At 41.0% G+C, this 18,981-nt stretch overlaps 1 protein-coding gene and 1 pseudogene across 1 annotated transcript in view; both read left to right on the top strand.

The window, feature by feature from the left end:
• Tmem236 (transmembrane protein 236) overlaps positions 1-17,673 on the top strand; it is a 54,305-nt gene extending 36,632 nt beyond the window's left edge. Inside the window, exon 4 of the mRNA XM_028764949.1 lies at positions 17,105-17,673. Coding sequence (XP_028620782.1) covers positions 17,105-17,673 — 569 coding nt within the window. The remainder of the gene's footprint in view (positions 1-17,104) is intronic.
• LOC114619077 lies at positions 10,972-11,441 on the top strand (annotated as a pseudogene).
• Positions 17,674-18,981: the final 1,308 nt, after the last annotated feature.

Here is an 18,981-nt window from a genome sequence, read left to right as displayed (position 1 = left end):
ACACATGTATACCCCCATCATCACACATACCCTCACACCACACACACTCCCCCTCTCAACCATGATTTGTATTCTAATTTATTTTTTACCAATTTCAGAGGCAAAATAGTATCATGTGGCTTTCAGACTTCACTTTTGTAAATATCTTAGTTGTATTTGAAATGATCTCATTTCACTGGCAACTTTTAGATTTTTAATAATGACATATCAGTGCCTTTGGGCTTTTGTGTTCTGGGTGGCTATGAATCCCATGACTGTCAGGGACGCTAAGCTCTGCTGGACACAGCTGCAGTACCGATGTCATCGTTTCTCTGCCTCTCAATTTTCTATGGTGGTTTAGATTGAATTTTTAATTTTTTCGTAGTTCATGTTACCCATTTGTCCTTATTGGTTTGGCCTTTGACACTATGCTTAAAAGTCTTCTTTTTCTGTAAGTGAAGAAAAATATTTTTTTTCTTAAATGAAATCTGATGAAGAAAAGTTCACACTGGGCCTAGTGGACACCCCTGCAATCCTAGCACTCTACAGACTTAGGCAAGAGAATTTTGGGTTCCCTGCCAGTCTGGGCTACATAGTAAGGCCCTGTTTCAAAGCCAAAGCAAATTGAATCAAGCAAGCAAAAAGTTGAATTCTAGGATACAAGTTTGCTAGTTCAAAAATAATTAATAAATTAAGTAAGATAATACATTAATGTATTTGACTGAGAAGCTTTTGATTTACCTCTCTTACGTTTCTACTTTTCTAATGGTTTATAGCATATAAAAACCACTTACAGGAATTGGGGAGATAGACCAGTAGATAAGAATGCTCACTGAGTAAGCATGCAGATATGAGTTGAAATCCTCAGCACCCACATAACCGCCTCATATGTGTGCAACCCCAGTGCTGGAAGCTGGGGAGGCTCCTTATACACCTCTAGCTACAGCGTTGTACCACGTGAAGCAGGGGGATCTTGAAGGCTTACTGGCTGCCAGCCTAGTTCCAGGTTCAGTGAGAAATTCTGGCTGGGGTGACTTAGGCAGTGGACAAGATCCTCAACATCCTCCTCTCTTCTCTGCATGTGTGTGCTCAGAAGCATGCATCCACACACATGTACATATCACACACACGGGGTAAAATTTAAGTAAACCATTTGATGGCGTATGTTAAAGATAATAGAGCCAAGTGCAGTCCTAACCTAGACTTCTAAACATGACTCATCTTAAACATGACTAAAGTAGAACTTCTGGGTCTAGACTCAGACACACGTAGATTATTAAACAGAAAACCTCACTAGATGAACGTTGATTTGAGTCTTGAATTAAGAGCAATGGTACTCATTCACAGCTATATATTAGAATCAAATAAGGGGTCTGGTGTTTTATGAAATGCAGGCTGCATCCAAAGGTAATGTGCATTTTGAGCAGTAATAGCCTCACATTTGTAGTTTTAAAAGAGATTGTGAATTATTTTACTATTTAAGGTTCTCTTACAGCACTAGTAATTTTTAGATTCCTAGGTGATTTTCAATTATGAAAATAAGAAGGAGGAATGGAGAGAAATAAATGAGGGATAGCTGACAGCTTGTTATGTTCACAACTTCAACTTGAAATAGGATGTACATTTAGTGTGGAGAACCACAGGGATGGTTGGAGGGAGAAGCCCCGGGCCCATATTGGAGGGACAGGGCAAGGATGAGGCAGGCAAGGGACAGGGTAACAGGTGGATAAGCAACTTGCTGAAAACAATGTGGAAAGAATTTCTTCTGCTTCTAATCAAAGGTATGGGACTATGTTCAACAACACTGAGGAGTCTTCCCGTTGGCTATAGAAGATATGGAGGGGCAGTGTTGATCTCGATTCAGCACTGTATAGAGAAGGAAGGAAGGAAGAAAAGGAACCGTTCCCCTGGTCTATGTCTTTCTGATATGTCTTATCAAAATGTAGCTACTATCTCCTCCTCTATGCTCTCCTCTTCCTCTTCATCTTTCTGTGCTAAAAAGTGAACCCATGTCTGTGTACATAATAATCGCATGCTTTACCACAAAACTAGATACCCAGCCCCTGTATATAATTAATTATTTAACTGAATGACAATGGTAATATATGTGGAACTTTTAAGTTATTTGAGCTGAACCAGAAGCCACCTGTTAATGTACACATGGGATCTTGCAAGTCAAACCACCAGAAGAATCCTTTCAAACTATGTATACATGTTGCATGCTATGCTCCCAGCACTTGGGTAGTGAGGCAAGAAGACAGCCTGCATAAGGCCGACCTAGAATATTGAGACAACAAAATAAAAAACACCCTAAATGGAGTTTATCAAACTCTTCCCCTCAAGACTCAGGGCTCTATACCAAAGAGGAAGCAGAAAGATTCTAAAGGCCAGAGAGAGCAGATAATTCCAAGGAAACAGGCTCTTCTAGACATAACAGGGACGATGCTTATATGAATTCACAGAGACTGTGATAACATGCACAAGACCAGCACAGGTTCAAACCAGACAAAATCCCAAAACTGAGAAGGGAAGGTGGATACAAAGCACCACTCCTAACTGAGAAACTATCTGAAACACTTACCCTCTGCCAACAGCAAAATGTTTTCTCCAATGGGGTGCCATTGTGTATATCAACCATACTTGAGGGCAGGCCCCAAACCTAGGAGAAACGACCCCACACTAAACTGACTCCATGTTTGTTTGTTTGTTTGTTTGTTTGTTTGTTTTGAGAAATGTTTGTTTTGTTGTTAATTTGTCTGATTGTGTTCTTTGCTGTTTATTTATTTTTTGACTTTCAGTTTTTGTGTTTTGTGAGGCATAGGGAGAGAGAGAGAGAGAGAGAGAGAGAGAGAGAGAGAGAGAGAGAGAGCATGAAGTTGAGTAAGGTGGAACTGGGTGGGGGGCTAGGGGAGGAGAAAGAATATAGTCAAAATATAATGTATTAAAAATTAACTAAAAATCATAAGAGCATATATGTACTCATTGATCCAAATATAGAGACATAATCTGTCACTGTAACTCTTTAGCTCTACCCTACTAAACCACCCGTGTAGGCTTAGGGTGTTAGGGTTAGCATTCTCAGGGTTAGGGTTAGGAGACAGGAAGAATTAGGAATTAGTACAAATATCAACTTCAACTCTGAAAAACCAACCCCCAAATTTCCAAAGGATTTAATTACCTTTTAGATCTTCTTGGAGTGTAGCTCATCCTACCTTAACTAAATTGAATGTATAATATGCCACAGAGGCTGAGAGAAACAAAACAAGGAGGTGGATGTCCTTTTCTCTACAGGCCCAGCCGCTTGGGGACCAGGAGAGAAGAGCAGTGGTGTCAGGAAAAGGAGTGGAAAATCCAGAGGGAAATGTGTGTGCGTGCGTGCATGCGTGAGTGTGTGTCTGTATGTGTGTGTGTAGATATAATCACAACACACTCTATATATGTATGAACCCCCAGATGAGGAAAAAGGGGGACATGGGATAGTTTTCTGACTAAAATGGCATTTTGAGTTCCTCTTTGTTTCTTTTTAAGGAACAGCTTATTAAACAATATGGGCACATACAGTACAAGCTAAGTTTCCATGATATGCGGTTTGGCAATGTGCTACGGGCTTGGTCTGAGGAACATTGTGTCCAGGGCTGTTCCAAGACCGAGTCTGTTCTCTTCCTTGCTTTCCCTTTGCTATGGAGAAGGAAATTTCAGAAAGCTATGTAGTTTTAGGATTTTTTTCCCTTTTCTGAAGAAATAAGTGTCCATTTCCCAGACTGTGGGAGAGAAGAGAGTCAAATTTCTGATTTATACCTCCTAATGAAGTACCAGCTGTCAGGGTTAGATCACAGAGACAGATCCCAAAATGCTCTCAGCATGGGGCACGTGCCAGCAGACACAGGGTGTCACTGATAAATATCCTTGAGTTCAGGTTCCATTTTATGAGATCAGGTGTGTGTGTGGTCTGTCTGTGTCTCTGTGTGTGTGTGTCCGTATGTGTCTGTATGTGTTTGTCTGTGTGTGTCCGTATGTGTCTCTCTGTGTGTCTCTCTCTCTGTGTATGTGTTTGGATACACGTACGTGTGTCTGCACATGTATCTGGAGGCCAATGTTTCTTTTGTTCCTCAGGAAATGTTCACCTTGGTTTTTTTGAGACAGGACCACTTACTGGACTTAGGGATCACTAATTAGGCTAGGCTTGCTTGTTAGGAAGTCCCAGGAATCTGCCTGTCTCTGCCTCCCGAGTATGGAGATTACAAGCATGCAGCAACTCCACCTCAGATGTTTATGTTGGTGTTGGAGGTCAAATTCAGGGCCTGCAAAGCAAGTGCTGTACCAACTGCAGCCATCTCCACAGTCTCAGCTTTAGATGCTTTCAATAGTGCGTTACAAAATGGTCACTTTTCTCCTCCATGGGGAGAAAGCCATGAACAACTTTAGAATGCAGGACAAGAATACTGACAGTTATAAGATGTTTTGGGAATAAATATTAAAATTTCCAGAGAGTCTGATAAGAGATATAAAGAATTCAGTGTGTGTTTCTTTGCAATAAACACCAAGCCCCATTTTTCATGGCTGTGTTAGTCAAGACAAGTTTGCAATCACAGGCCAGAGTTATTGAGTTTCTATGTCTATGTGTTCTTACCTTAGACAAGAGGGAACTGTTTACACATGTGCACATGTTCACCCTCACTCTGTGTTCACGTTGTGTGCAAATTGATGGTAGGGTCCTATCTATGGGAATGTTGCCTTTTTTAAGCTCCCACCAGGGCCCCTATTTCACAGGGTGTACATGGGTTGGTTACTGGAATATGAGTCAAGACTGCTTGCTATGAAGTTACACAGTATTTTCTGAATAATAAATACATAAGTGGTTTTATTCCCTAGCCCCATGACCCTCGATGCTACTGCTGTAGATTTCAGAGGGAGGCCTCTGAAATCCTTAGAATGGCGGCTGCTGGGGGTGGAACCTTTCTTTCTTCCTGGGTCCTATGTAAATGTTGAACTCGGTTGTCATTCTTCTCTGGGGCCATGGCCCTCACACATCTTCTATTACCGTAGAGCTACATAGGTTCTCAGGCCACAGTGCCAGCTTTTCCAGATGTCCTCAAGAGACTCAGTCTTACAGTCTATGTAAGGAGAGGGCTAGGAGATCATCTGAGTGGTTGAGCCTATGCAGGTCTCAAAAGTGCTTCCTTCTCTTAAGCCAGAGGCATTGTTTTGGGACCATACTTCCATGCTTTGACATGCTAACTTACTGTAAGCTCTTCCTTTCCCAGAATGTTCATGGCTCCCTCATGCTAACAGACTCCAAGATGGATATTCCCCCCATCCTTTATTTAGCATACGTCTTTCACAGTAAGGTAGCTGGGTATTCACTGTTGGGGTACAAGAGTAAGAAGACACATGAGCTCTTGGTCTAGGGGACTAAGCTGTATCACTGAGTATGTATAGATAAAGCTGAGATGGGGGCTCTGAAGGCTGTGAGGAAGCTCACTTTCAAGTGTGTCACCATTTGTTACCCAGCATCAGCGCAATACCAACATTTCTAAATCTAGTCTGTATCTGGACACTTGAATCCCCCAATTGTTTGTAACAATACAGGAAGTACTGAAAGTGTTTCACCTTCCAAGTTTAGAATGATTTGAGCCTTGGTATGTGCTTAAAATATTTGGCATGTTATTTTACATTTTATATATAAACCATATTTAGAACTGTAGATGCTATAAATGTATACTGTTGTGAGTCTTTTCTATTTACATACATAGTAAGGCAACCCTGTTCTCCAACCTTATTTTAACTGTGGAGAAAGGCCAGAACTGCCTGCATGAGAAGCTGGGTGGGGCAGGGCAGGAAGTTCTAATCAGTAAGCTTTCTCAACATTCAAAAACGGAGTCCCTTTAAACACTGAAGCACCAGGCTCAACAGCTCTGGTTCAGTGTTAGCTCCATCTGTGGAGTAATGGCAGCAGAGAAAACAGCGTCTAAAGCTCCAGCCTTTCCCTTGGATTCTCAGCTTCCACTGCTTAAAGCCCAGAGATGACAAGTGCTTCTCTTAGCAGATTCATGCAGTGCTTTACAGGGAACTGAAACTGGATACTAGGTTTTCTGAATTTTCTGAATAATCACGCATTGTCTTTTGAATGGAAGTTGGCACAGCTAATTCACAGCTAGGAAGTGCTCAATAGCCCTTCCCGAAATGATGATGGGCTGATTCATTGTCTTGAGTTGCTCTTGCTTTTCTTCTTTGCCGTGTCTCTTACATCTTTTTTTTCCCTCCTTGTTCCCCTCATCATTTTGGCGGAAATTGCATATGTTTTTGAGAACAGCTACTATTATGCTGGCCAGTGTTTAACTTGCTGCTTTCCAGTGTGGAACTCTGAGTGAGAAAGCTGACTTCTAGGTGTGTGTGTGTGAACATGTTTATGTGTGTGTGTGTGTGTGTGTGTGTGCAAATGTCTAATGGTGCATAGGCACATGTATGTGTACATATGATGGTCAGAAACTGATTCCAGGATGGCTGGTTTAGTCCTCAGTCATCTTCCTTGTTATTTTGAGACAGGGTCTCTCACTAAACCTAGAGCTTGCCAGTTTGCCTAAACTGGCTGGCCAGTGACCACTCACGATTTCTTTTTGTCTGCCTCTCCAGCACTACGATTACAGATGGGTGCCACCATGCCCATCTTTTACATGGGTGCTTGGGATCTAAACTCAGGTCCTCTTGCCTGTATTGCAAATGTTTGGCTAAGAGCCATCTCCCAGCTCCTGATTCATAGCACGTGCCAGTGTCTGTGGTGTAAACACTTTTATAAAGAGTAATTCACATAGCCAAAGTGAATCCCTGACTAGTGATCCCAGAATTGGGAAGAGGTGCTCACTGTGAGTTCTTGCTTGAGGCTATAAGCTCTCTACTGCAGACAGTAGTATTCCCAGGGCAGAATTCTTCTTGGTGTTGAGGACGGGCAAATATGAGGAATTGGTCATGATCTTAAGACATTGTATAACCCTATTTCTCAAACTTGTGGAAATTCCCCATGGGCACCAATCTACCTGTGACCAAACCATCACAAGCTTTAGTCATTCTTACTGTTTGCTTCACCTTCTTGATTTTCTCTTCTTCTCTAATTAACTTAATTATTTAATTAATTAAAGCTAAGCCAGATAGGAGCGACATCTAATCATTTGTTAGTTCCAGTTGTTTGTGTTTCCACCTCAAGGAGTCTAGAGTGTCAACATTACTACGACCATCATTTCCCTGGGCACACACTCAAACACATTGTCTGTTTTTTTCCTCTTGTCCTCTACAAGTGGCATGCTGACACATGCTTTGTGACTACCTGTTTTTTTTAAGAACAAAATATTAAAACAACAGCTAATTTTTTGTACTTCCCCACAACGTTCTGTCTGAATCATTAGCGGGTAGTTTTCTTCAGAATACGCTACTCTCAGAGGAAATAGTTTAGAGATTATTGGCCAAGACCAATTTTACTTTTTTTCAGGGTAATTCTTTGTGTCCAGAGAATTGAGAACCATTGTTTTTCTGTTGACCTCACTTGTCTTCTTGGTCCCAGTGCCTTCTGTTCTTCTTTAACTGTGTCTTTCTCTTGTTCACATCTTTAAAAAAAAAGTTTCTGCTACTGAGCTTCAAATAAAGTATGAACCATTTATCTTGGTCACGAAGGTCTTATTCAATCTGTCTCTACTACAGACAGTGTTGTAGAGTGTTTAGGGCTTTGGGATTCAAGTCCTGTGAATACTGTAACCTTGGAAATAGCTTTTAATCTCTCTGTACCTCAGTTTGCTCATCATGTAAAGGAGGAAACAGGAGGTGTTCGTGTGGCTTGGTAAATGGCTTTCTAAGTATAAAGAACACAGAACTGTGCCTGATGCAGAGAACAGTAAATGTCAACTCTCGCTGCTTCCTCCCTTCTGCTTCCCGAGTCTTACAGCAACTCTTTCAATTCCTGATGACGGAAGGATATTGATGTGTGCTATTCTCACTTCCTGTCAAGTTCCCTTTTCATCTGTCATTTCTCAGATGAGCTCTCCTTGACCAGCAGCGGTTATTTGGAGACCCCATGGTTGTGCCTCATCACAGAGTTTATGGTTGCCCCGACTCCCCCTCCACCCGTGGTTTCTGCATCTACAGATTCACCAACCAAAAGTGTTTGAATGGTTTGGGAGGACGGCTCAGTGGGTGATGTGCTCGCTGTGCAGGCATGAGGACTAGAGAGTTTGAATCCTCAGAATACGTATACAAAAGCTAGGTGCTTGCAATCCCAGAGCTGTGGAAGTGGAGAGAAGATACAGGATTTGCTGGCCATCCTATCTAGCTGAGTCTGCTAGCTCCAGGGCCTGTGAAATATTCTGCCTAAAGGATGAGGTAGAGAAAAAGTGAGGGGGACATCCAAGGTCAGCTGGCCTTCACACACATGCACGTGCTGGTATACACACAGGAATACATACCAAAAAGTACTGACTTCTTTTTATCATCCCTTTATATATATATATATATGTGTGTGTGTGTGTGTGTGTGTGTGTGTGTGTGTTAATAACAATCATAGAACATTCTTGCTCTATTGCGTTTATAAGCAGCATAGAGAAGATTTAAACTCCACAGGATGATATACATAGTTTATTTGTAAATGTTGCATCATTTTTATCATGAACTAGAGCATCCTTGGATTTGGCATCCCAGGAACATCCTAGGAACGAATCCCATGGGATAACCGTACTTTCCTTTTCAAGCCCCATCATCATCTGTTATTTTATCCTTCTTGCTCTGACTGTGGGAGGCTCGGAGTCCCAGCAGTCTGGTCTGTCTCTGTCCTATTTGCTTCCTAACTTTCTAAAGTCTAGCTTACACTTGATGCAGTGATGTTTTTTATTTGGTTGCCTTTTTACTTTGTGAGACAAAATCGTGCTGTGTAGCCTGTGCCATGTAGACTGTCCTTGAATTCATGATGAACCTGCTGCTTCAGTTTCCTAAGTCTGGGATTATAAGTGTGTACCCCATGCTCAGCTTTTATGTGGTCTCCTAACATTTGTTTGATCAGAAGAGCCAACGGGGAGTCTAATTTGTGACTTTTGGTATCAGCTTGCTCCCCAGCTCTTCAAGTTTCCTCTCCTCCAGTCCCCCCTGTAGCCTTTTTTCATTCTGTTTATATAATTTATGGCCTTCTCTTTGCAAGAGGAACACACATCGTCTAAAAATGACTTGCCACTGATTTGCTCTGATGTGTCATATACTTTCCTTGAGAGCCATCGAGACATCAGGGGAGTAAGTGAGACGCAGAAATAAATCAATACATGTAAATGGTGAAGCAGAGCAGGCAAAGATTACCTTCTGAAACTCTACCTGTTACCAGAGTAATGTGTTTTAATTGTTTATTTGGTAGAATAAAGATAGAAAGCTGTTTCAGCCATGGACACAAATGCAGTATAGTTTTCAGTGCATTCAGACACCTTGAGTCTCTAAGCTCACATCTTTTCTTCATCTTGCTGACATGTATGTATCTATATCTACCCATCTATCTATCTATCTATCTATCTATCTATCCATCTACCTAGTTAAATAGAACAAATAGCCTACAGCAAGAAGACGACTAGGAGGAAATTTAAGCAGTGTTAATTTGGAAAGGTTGGTAGTCTTGGGGTCAGCTTTTGAATTTGCAGCATTTCTGTTCTTGGTAGCCCATTGCTAGTCTGCTCCAATGGGCCACATGTTTCTTGGCTTGTTCAGCCCACTTTTGCTCCACTGGGAGGGAGAGACCCCTGCTTCATAGTTCTAGCTCATCACACTGGAAGTCAGGATGACGCCCCCAAATCTAAACTCATCCCCGCTGAACTGGTGTGACACATGATGTTCCCAGACTCAACTTTACTAAAGATGTACTGACTCAGTATATTTTCAAAACCAAACCCTAGCTAAGGACTTGGGGTGCTCTGACCAAGAGCTCTTCTTAGATATCACAGCTCCCAATGACCAATAGTGTGTCACTTCTTACAGTGTCACTTCCTGGCTTTGAGACAAAGCTGAATTTGCAATCATCTGTCACACTGGTATTGTGTGTGATATTAAGGCTAGCAAAAGGATTTTAGTTTTTTCTTTTATTCTTTTTTGTTGATGTGTGTCACTTGTATTCATACATACCCCTGGCCTTCTCTGTCTTCTCTTATTCTCTCTTGCTGGTCCCCTTCATTCTGTCTGATAGGGTCCCCTCTGCTTTTGTGTAATATATAGATACACACACATACATACATACATACATACATACACACACACATGTATGCATACACACATATACACACTCCCTTGTTTTTCACTTTCTTTTTTAACAGTCAAGATTTGTTTTTCATACAAATAACTTTGTCTACTAAGTGAAGTAGAGTTCTCTATGCCATGACATACTCTAAGAAATGTATTTTCTCTTGAATTCTTTCATGTGTGTATATATGTGCATGAGTATATGTGTTGTGTGAAAAAAAAACTTTGTTGGGGGAGACACAACACACATATCTATTCACCCCAGGTAGTGACCAAATCACTGATACCAAAAAAGTCCAACTTGGTGAATCAGATCGTTTAACTGGGCTTACTTAAGGGAGTATGGTTGAGGAGTTAATTACAGGAGCAAAAATGATTCAATGACAGCTGTGTCACCAAAGCCCAAACCAGCATGGTGACAGTTCACAGAGCTGGGAACCTGCTGGAGTCCACTGCACAGGCTGCAGGCAGCTCATCGGGCTGGAGTATGTCTTTTTTTTCCTCAGGTGTTTAGCTGCTCTAAACATCTTCCAAGAAGCTTTTCTGGCTTTTGTTTCTTCCTGGTAGCTGGTCTGGCCTCAGAGTCTTCGTTGCAGCTTGTCTTAATATTCTTTTTGGCTTGGTTACCCTAGTCAAAGAGGGACTCTCAGCTTTTATTGCTTACTCTGGAAGGGAGGAGCCTAGTGAGTCTGGTCCGTTTTAAGAACTTCCTGGTTTTCTGACTCTTTCCGGATACTCAAGATGTCGAAGCGAGGACGTGGTGGGTCCTCTGGAGCGAAATTCCGGATTTCCCTGGGTCTTCCGATAGGAGCCGTGATCAACTGTGCTGACAACACAGGAGCCAAAAACTTGTGTATCATCTCTGTTAAGGGAATCAAGGGACGGCTGAGCAGACTTCCTGCTGCTGGTGTGGGCGACATGGTAATGGCCACAGTTAAGAAAGGCAAACCAGAACTAAGAAAACAGGTACATCCAGCAGTGGTAATTTGACAACGAAAGTCATATCAAAGAAAATATGGGGTGTTTCTGTATTTTGAAGATAATGCGGGGGTCATAGTAAACAATAAAGGAGAGATGAAAGGTTCTGCTATCACAGGTCCAGTTGCAAAGGAGTGTGCAGACTTGTGGCCCAGGATTGCATCCAATGCAGGCAGCATTGCCTGAGTCTCTAGTGTATTTGTAAAATATATTCATTAAAGTCTTTGCTCTGAAAAAAAAAAGAACTTCCTGAAGCTATTTTGAATTCTTCACCATAAGCTTCCCTACAGGATGCTGTCTGTTCATCTCAGAGGAGACTGTTACAAAACAGTATGTACATATAGAATTCAGATGTCAACCTTGAATGTCACTCCTCAGCAGCTGTCTACTTCGCTTTTGAACAAGATCTTTCACTAGGCTGGACATTGATCATTATGCTAGGCTGCCTGGCAAACGAGCCCTTAGGATCTGGCTGTCTCTACCTTTCCATATCCAAATTGTTTTAAAATGTGAGTTCTAGGATCAAGCCAAATGCATGCTTTCACAGCACGCGTTAAACAACCATGCTGCCTCCCAGCACTATATGGATTCTTTAAAAGTTAAGTGAAATATACAAGTAAGCATCTGACTTTACATACTTTTTTTTGGTTTTTCTTTTTTCTTTCTTTCTTTCTTTCTTTCTTTCTTTCTTTCTTTCTTTCTTTCTTTCTTTCTTTTTTTTCTTTCTTTTTTTTTTTTTTTTAGGTTTTTCGAGACAGGGTTTCTCTCGGTAGCCCTGGCTGTCCTGGAGCTCACTCTGTAGACCAGGTCAGCCTCAAACACAGAAATCCGCCTGCCTCTGTCTCCCAAGTGCTGGGATTAAAGGTGTGTGCCACCATTGCCCGGCTAAGCATCTGACTTTAAAAAGAGGATTTTTATGGATTTTAAAGCAATAATAACTTCTAGAGTGTCATATTCTTTTAGCATTGTTCGTGAAATGATAACCATTCAGCCCATTGTGGCTTCTACTGTGAGAAAAGAGGTATCTAGGGGTTGCAAATCCTGGAATATTCTTATAGATCCCCAGCGCCCAAGCAGAAAGTCCACACTATGGTGCTGAGGTAGGTACTGGGAAGGTACAGAGAAGAAGAGATCTGACACTCATTACCAGCAGCCGTAGCAAACCAAAGGGTGCCAGGCTCAGTGAGAGATCTTTCCTTAAAAAATAAAACAAAACAACAACAACAGTATGGAACAAAGTGATAGGCACTGATCTATGAGTGTAAAGAATGTCACAAGGCGTCATCTTATTGTTACTCCCCCACCTCCCACCCAGAGCAGTAGTGTTTGGTTTTACCCTAGGTCCCTGGGTTATCTTGTCTCTGGTTCTTGGTCATCAAAACAGTTGCTCAGCAATGATCAAAAAACTTTACCTTGCACCATAGGAACAAATACAGAGACCCACAGCTAGATATTATGCAGAGAGTGAGAGACCTTGGAACACTCAGCCCTAAATGAGATGTTTCTTTCAAATCCCTCCCCTCAGGACTTAGGGAATCCTCTAACCAATGAGGCTGAAGGAGTGTAAGAGCCAGAGGGGCTGAAGGACACCAAGGTCCTCTAAATTAATGTTTTTCAAAGCTCACAGGAACTCACAGAGACTGAGGCAGCACGCACAGAGCCTGCACAGGTCTGCACCAGGTTCCTGGGTTTATATTGTGGCTTCCAATTTTAGTGTTTTTATGAGATTCCTGAGTATGTGAATGACTGGATCTCTGATTCTGATTCTTTTGTCTTCTCTTGTACTGCCAGTCAGCCACTGTGCCAGTTCTCTGAGGAAGGTAGCCATGGACTTCAGTGGTTTGCAGGGACAAAACTTGGTTTCCCTAGAGCAAAAAGTTGCTAGCTTTTGGTAATATACACTTTTCTTAACTCTTTTCTGTTATGTGGTGAAAAGCCTCTGACTTCTGATGATTAACACTTGTTGTTTAGCAGCAGGGGTATAGGTAAATGAATTAGCTTATTCTTTACTCTTTTATTCTCAAGTCCCTTGCTGATTAGGCAAGAGCCTCAGAGTTCATTAACACACGCTCACTGAGTTAAAACCACTCACTCTGGATTAAACAGAAAAAGAAGCTCTGTTCGTTTTACAAACATACATACATATACACACACACACACACACACACAACACATACACATCAAACACATATTTGATGGATAAAATAAAGGTCCATAGAGCAAGTTCCCTCTAACCTTTATTCACGCATGCAGGAAAAAACATACATGCTGGGTGAAGCTGAAGAAAGCCACAACATTGCTTACTTTTGGCTCTTAGGTCTTATACTCTCTCAGCATAACTGATCACATGGTTTTCCAAGCATCTTTACATGTTATAAGTTCATAGAAAGTTCAAGACAATAGTTCATGTCATAAAGAGCTGCAACAGAAATGCTTGTATGTCTTTCCAATTAAAACTAGTACCTGACTAAACGTCATTATCTGTTACTAGCTCCATAAGTTCATTATAAGTTTAAAACAATAATTCTTGTGGCACAAAGTTTTTTAGTGTGGTTTTGTCAAGAGACAAATCATCTGCCTTGTGTCTCATTAGTTTTGAAACTTTGTATAGATATACTAGTCAATACTTTATGTTATTTCTTTTTGTCCTTGCACCTACAATAAATTGTCCATTCTCAGTTTGTGACTTTTAGTTACCAGGTAATGGTCTCACAGCTAACCTAGAAGGAATAATTTTCCCTGATTGTAAATTTGTTCCAAGCCTGCTTTCTTATCCTAGTGCCATTAGTCCACGACACATGAAGGTTTAAAGAGTCCTATTTGCAGCTTTTAGAGGTTAGAAATTGCGTGTGTAAATTTAGGAATTTTATAAAAGTATTAGAAACTATGAAATAATCAATTTGTCTACACTGTTACTACATGATTATATATCTCTATGTTGATCTGCAGAAAATCTGCTCAAAAGGGTAAGTTGATGCCCAGGAATTCTTAGGCTATGTAATAGTGACAGGAAAGGCATATCAATAGCAAGAAGCAATCCTGGGATGAAGTCTCTTGGGATCTTGCCTCTGAGTTCACCCATTGCAGGCTATGCAAAATGGTAAGCCATCTTCAGAAAAGTCACTTGCATGCCTTTAACCTTTCCTAGATGGTTTCTGACACTCTTAGGTGCTTTTTCTTCTGTTTGTTTGTCATGTTCAATTCCAATGTATTACTTATGTTTTTTATCATGTTATATTATATTGTATTTAGTATATTAATTATTATCCCTAAGAAGCCTGTTTGTTTTCTGAGAGGCAGAAAGGGAATGGATCTGGATGGGAGGAGAGATGTGACAAACCGTGAGGAATAGATATATTATAATATATATGATAGACATATTATGTGAGAAAAATCTATATTTAATAAAAGAAAAAAGAATAATCACATCTTATTAAAAATGAATAAATGAATGATTGAAGAAAAGAAAAGAGAGAGAAACAATTGAAGAAAGCCCCTGAAGTCAACCTCTGGCTTCTACATGTACACACACACACACACACACACACACACACACACGCTACATCCATTGCATCCCCCAACACAAACAAAACAGCCATAAAAACTTAGATAATCTTTGTAGCTTACAAAAACTTGGTTTAATCTTAAAAGTCTTAAATAATTAACTATATGAAAAATGACTGAGAGTTAATGTACACTTAACAAATAGTTTTATCTCAGTAACTAAGCTTCTTACTCATGAAGCAAAACTTATTGCACAATGTTTCACTTTCAGTCCAGATAGTTTTTTATTGACATTGTCTCTTTGACTTTCGAATCTTCTCACCGAACACTCCCTTTACCTTTGGTCTCTCTGGGTAACAGGACTTCTCAGAATATTTTCTCAATAAACTTTGTGAGGCTGATAAAATCTTAGCAACAAAAAATGGTGTTTAAGTGGATAAGTGTTTGACAAATGATGTACAATAGGGGCTTGGGAGAGGGCTCAGTCAGTAAAGTGCTTGCAAGCAAGCATGGGGACCCAAGTTCAATTCCCAGAACCCACATGGAAACTAGACATGGGGCTGGAGCAACTTCTTAGCACTTAAGAGCACTGGCTACTCTTCCACAGAACTGGGATTTGATTCTTAGCACTCACATGGTGGATAACGACTACCTGTGACTCTAGTTTCAAGGTATCCAATGGCCTTTCTGGTCTGTTAGGATCAGATATACATGTGATAGAGCTATACATACAGGCAAAATGCTTATACAAATAAAATAAGTCTCAAAAAATGAAGATAAAAATATTGGAGATTGTGGCAGGTTCTTGTAAGCCTAACCCTGGGAAGGAGAGACAGGTAGATTTCTCAGTGTTTTTGGCTAGCCGTGTTATCCTAGTCAGTAACTCTGGTTCCCAGTGAGAGACTCAGTATGTAAAAACAAGGAGGACATCATCTAAGGATCAACATCCAAAGATGACCCCATCCACATGCATACATCCCTTCATGTGCACATTAATCCACACATGCATAATGTGCACACACACACACACACACACACACACACACACACACACACAGTGTGACAGGTATCAGTGACATTTCCATTCAGCTGACAAGTATATTGATCAAGATACAAGCTCATGACCGAGATATGATGTGTTCAGCTGACCACTCCTGTTGTCTGCTTCTAAAACCCATGGGAAAGAACTGCTTACCTATTTTTATGAAGATTGTCTGTGGCTCAAACAGCTTTTCCTTCTCAACCCTGAACTCTCATGCTAGGGAACTAGTGTATAGTCAGTCCTGTGAACCTATTTCATCTTACTGAGTGACAAGCTGGTAAACTGGTTGATTCACCTGGTTTTGATACTCATGTCTTTTATAATTAGCACACACTATGTTGCTTCTACACAGACAATAACAGCTATAACATTAAACTTTTTTCAATTGGAGCCCAGCCATTCAGGCTGGGGACTCAAGCTCTGCCCTGAGCCGGAACTGGATCATCATATAATCTCATGGATTCCAGTTTCTAAAACTGGAAATGGACTGATAATCATTTCCTCATTTGTTCCAAGGATTCAATAAGTAATCAATAATGCCTTTTCTGTCAAATCGTGAAAATCACTTAGGTTTCATACCCAGAAAAAATACCAACATGCCAAAAGAATTTCTGAAATGTCTTTAGTATGTCATTCACTTAGCTATTGTTTTCTTCATGTCAAAGATTTTGACTTTTATTCTAAGGACTAACATTTAAAATATTTATTTGATTATGTGTCTGTGTGGAGGTGTGTGCACGGGCCAGCCCAGGTGCTCTTTGGGGATAGAGGCTTTCAGTCTCCCTGCAGCTGGAGCTGCAGTTTCAGGGAGCTACCTGACGAGGGCTCTAGGCACTGAACTCAGGTCTTCTGGACGCTCTAGCAGAACAGTATGAGATAATCATCGCTGCTGCGAGGCCATATAACATTCCAGCGCATAGAATTTTATTTTCAATTTGAATTTTAGGTTTTACATGTGTGTTTGGGCATGGGTTTGCCAAGAGGGACATGTGGACATCACAGAACCATTGGTAGTCAGTTCTCTTCTTTCTATATGGATTCTACCAACTGAGCAATCCCTCCTCTCTCCCCTCCCTTCCCTTTTCTTTCCTTCCCTCCTCCCCTCCCTTCTCTTTATCTGTCTGTCTATCTATCTATCTATCTATCTATCTATCTATCTATCTATCTATCTGCCCACTCTCTATGTACCTTAGATCAACCTCTATTTTGCCATCCTTCCAGCTTCTATGTCCTCTTCCCACACTGGGATTATAGAACCGCCATTGAACTCATTTTAAAATTGTTAATTTTGTGTAAATTAAACAATTTCAGATTAAAGAAACAGTATTCAAATCTATCAATGTTTTGCAGGTTATGAAGACAATGACATCCGTGTAACCTCGTTACAACAGATAAAAACCGTGACAGAACAGGTGGTTCAAAGTGATGAAAATCCTGCATCTGCCCAGGCAACCAAGCCCACTGCGAGATCCCAGCCCCAGAATCACGTGGCAGTGCTAGTTGGGCCCCTGGAGCCCTCCTTTGAGTCTGGAATCCTGAGGACAATGTCTCAAAGAGATGTCCGGGCGGAGCTGTTCCTGCGAAGCTTTCTCATGTGGTCCGACACGGTAGAAATGCTCCGTGTGGCCGGGCACCAGGCGGTGTACAAGTCAGGCTGGCTGTACCCTGTCTACTTATTCAGTTTCATCTCTCTCCTGCGAACGGTCTTCACACCGAATAACCCTCTCCTCAGTTTCCTGGGGATCCTGATGCAAGATTTGCCCTTTGTTTTTCTTAGACTCAGTTTAATCATTGCCCTGGGGACGATCACACCAGTACTGGGCCTTTGTAAAAATATCCTAGTGACTGTGTCGTATATTTACTTCAATTATGTAACCAAACTCAGGCCTTTCTCTGCCTTTGAAACTTCTCCATTTTGAACAGCAAATGCTAGTTCTTCAAATAGTAAGTCCTTCTGATTATGCGTGTAAACACATTTTTAAAGTTTTTCTAGGCATAAGCTTTTATGGTATATAGAATTAACCATTTCCAACCTGTATCATACCTTTTTTAAAAAATACATTAATGGTGCTACGTTTAAACAAAATTATATTTCTCCAAGTTGCCTCTTCAAGCTTCCAGAAAGCTTAGTTGTTAACTTTAGACATGCATAATCTACTTTTGGCTAAAAATTACTCCTTAATAAAGCCTTTTTAAAAATGACAGGAGCCATGAGATAGCTTAAGAATGAAATTTTATTCATTCTTTTATCCAGTTAGTCCACTGAAGAACATTTTGTGGCTAATTTTTTCGAAATTAGTTTTAGAAAATAACGAGGTTATTGAATATATTTTAGAGTTTGTCTGAAAACTGGAGTTTTAAAGTCTTATTCAAACTTAAAATTACTCTCTTCTCTTCTTCTTCTTCTTCTTCTTCTTCTTCTTCTTCTTCTTCTTCTTCTTCTTCTTCATCTTCTTCTTTTCTTTCTCTCTCTCTCTCTCTCTCTCTCTCTCTCTCTCTCTCTCTCTCTCTCTCTCTCTCTCTCTCTCTGTTTTCAGCATTAAGGACTGAACCCAGGGCACACCATTTTAGTAGTAGCACACACCTACCAGTGAGCTACATCCCTGGCCTTAGAAATACATTTCTTACTCCGCTGCAGTGCCCTCTATTAAGTTCACTGACTGCATAGAACACTAGGGCCTTCAGCAGACACCAGCTTGACAAAGCGTCCTTAAAGCTTCTTGGGCTGGTGCAGCTGGCAGTACTTCAGTGTCGAGGGAAATGGAGCCAAAGTACATTGTCATTCCTAGATAAAGTTTTATCATGGACACCATAAACTGAAGACAGCATGTAAGAGTGTAACATATATGGAATTTGATGTCAGCATAAAAAAGTCAACTACAAGGCTTATTTAAAATGGTAGTTTGAGCTTAGTGTGGTGCCAAAGGTGTCTTGTGTCGCACTAGGTCTTGAGTATCATCGTGCTCCAATGATCATACACACAGTTACGAACTCTGCATGTGCTAAATCGGTACGGATACTCATATCCAAGCAGAGATTCTCTGTTTATAAGAGGAGTATGTAGAAGTTGATCTCTGCAGAGAAATGTGGAAACAAATAGCTTATGAACAGATGAGTAACTCTGAGTGTACCTGGCCTCTGTCCTGTGCCCCTCCCCCCACAGTGTACCCGGGCTCCGTCCTGTGCCCCTCCTCCCACAGTGTACCCGGCCACCGTCCTGTGCCCCT

This window comes from Grammomys surdaster, unplaced genomic scaffold (assembly GCF_004785775.1).
Source record: "Grammomys surdaster isolate TR1022 unplaced genomic scaffold, NIH_TR_1.0 146, whole genome shotgun sequence".
In the NCBI taxonomy this organism is placed as follows: Eukaryota; Metazoa; Chordata; class Mammalia; order Rodentia; family Muridae; genus Grammomys; species Grammomys surdaster.
Note: the sequence above shows the minus strand (reverse complement) of the source record. Positions and strands in the feature narration are given on the sequence as shown.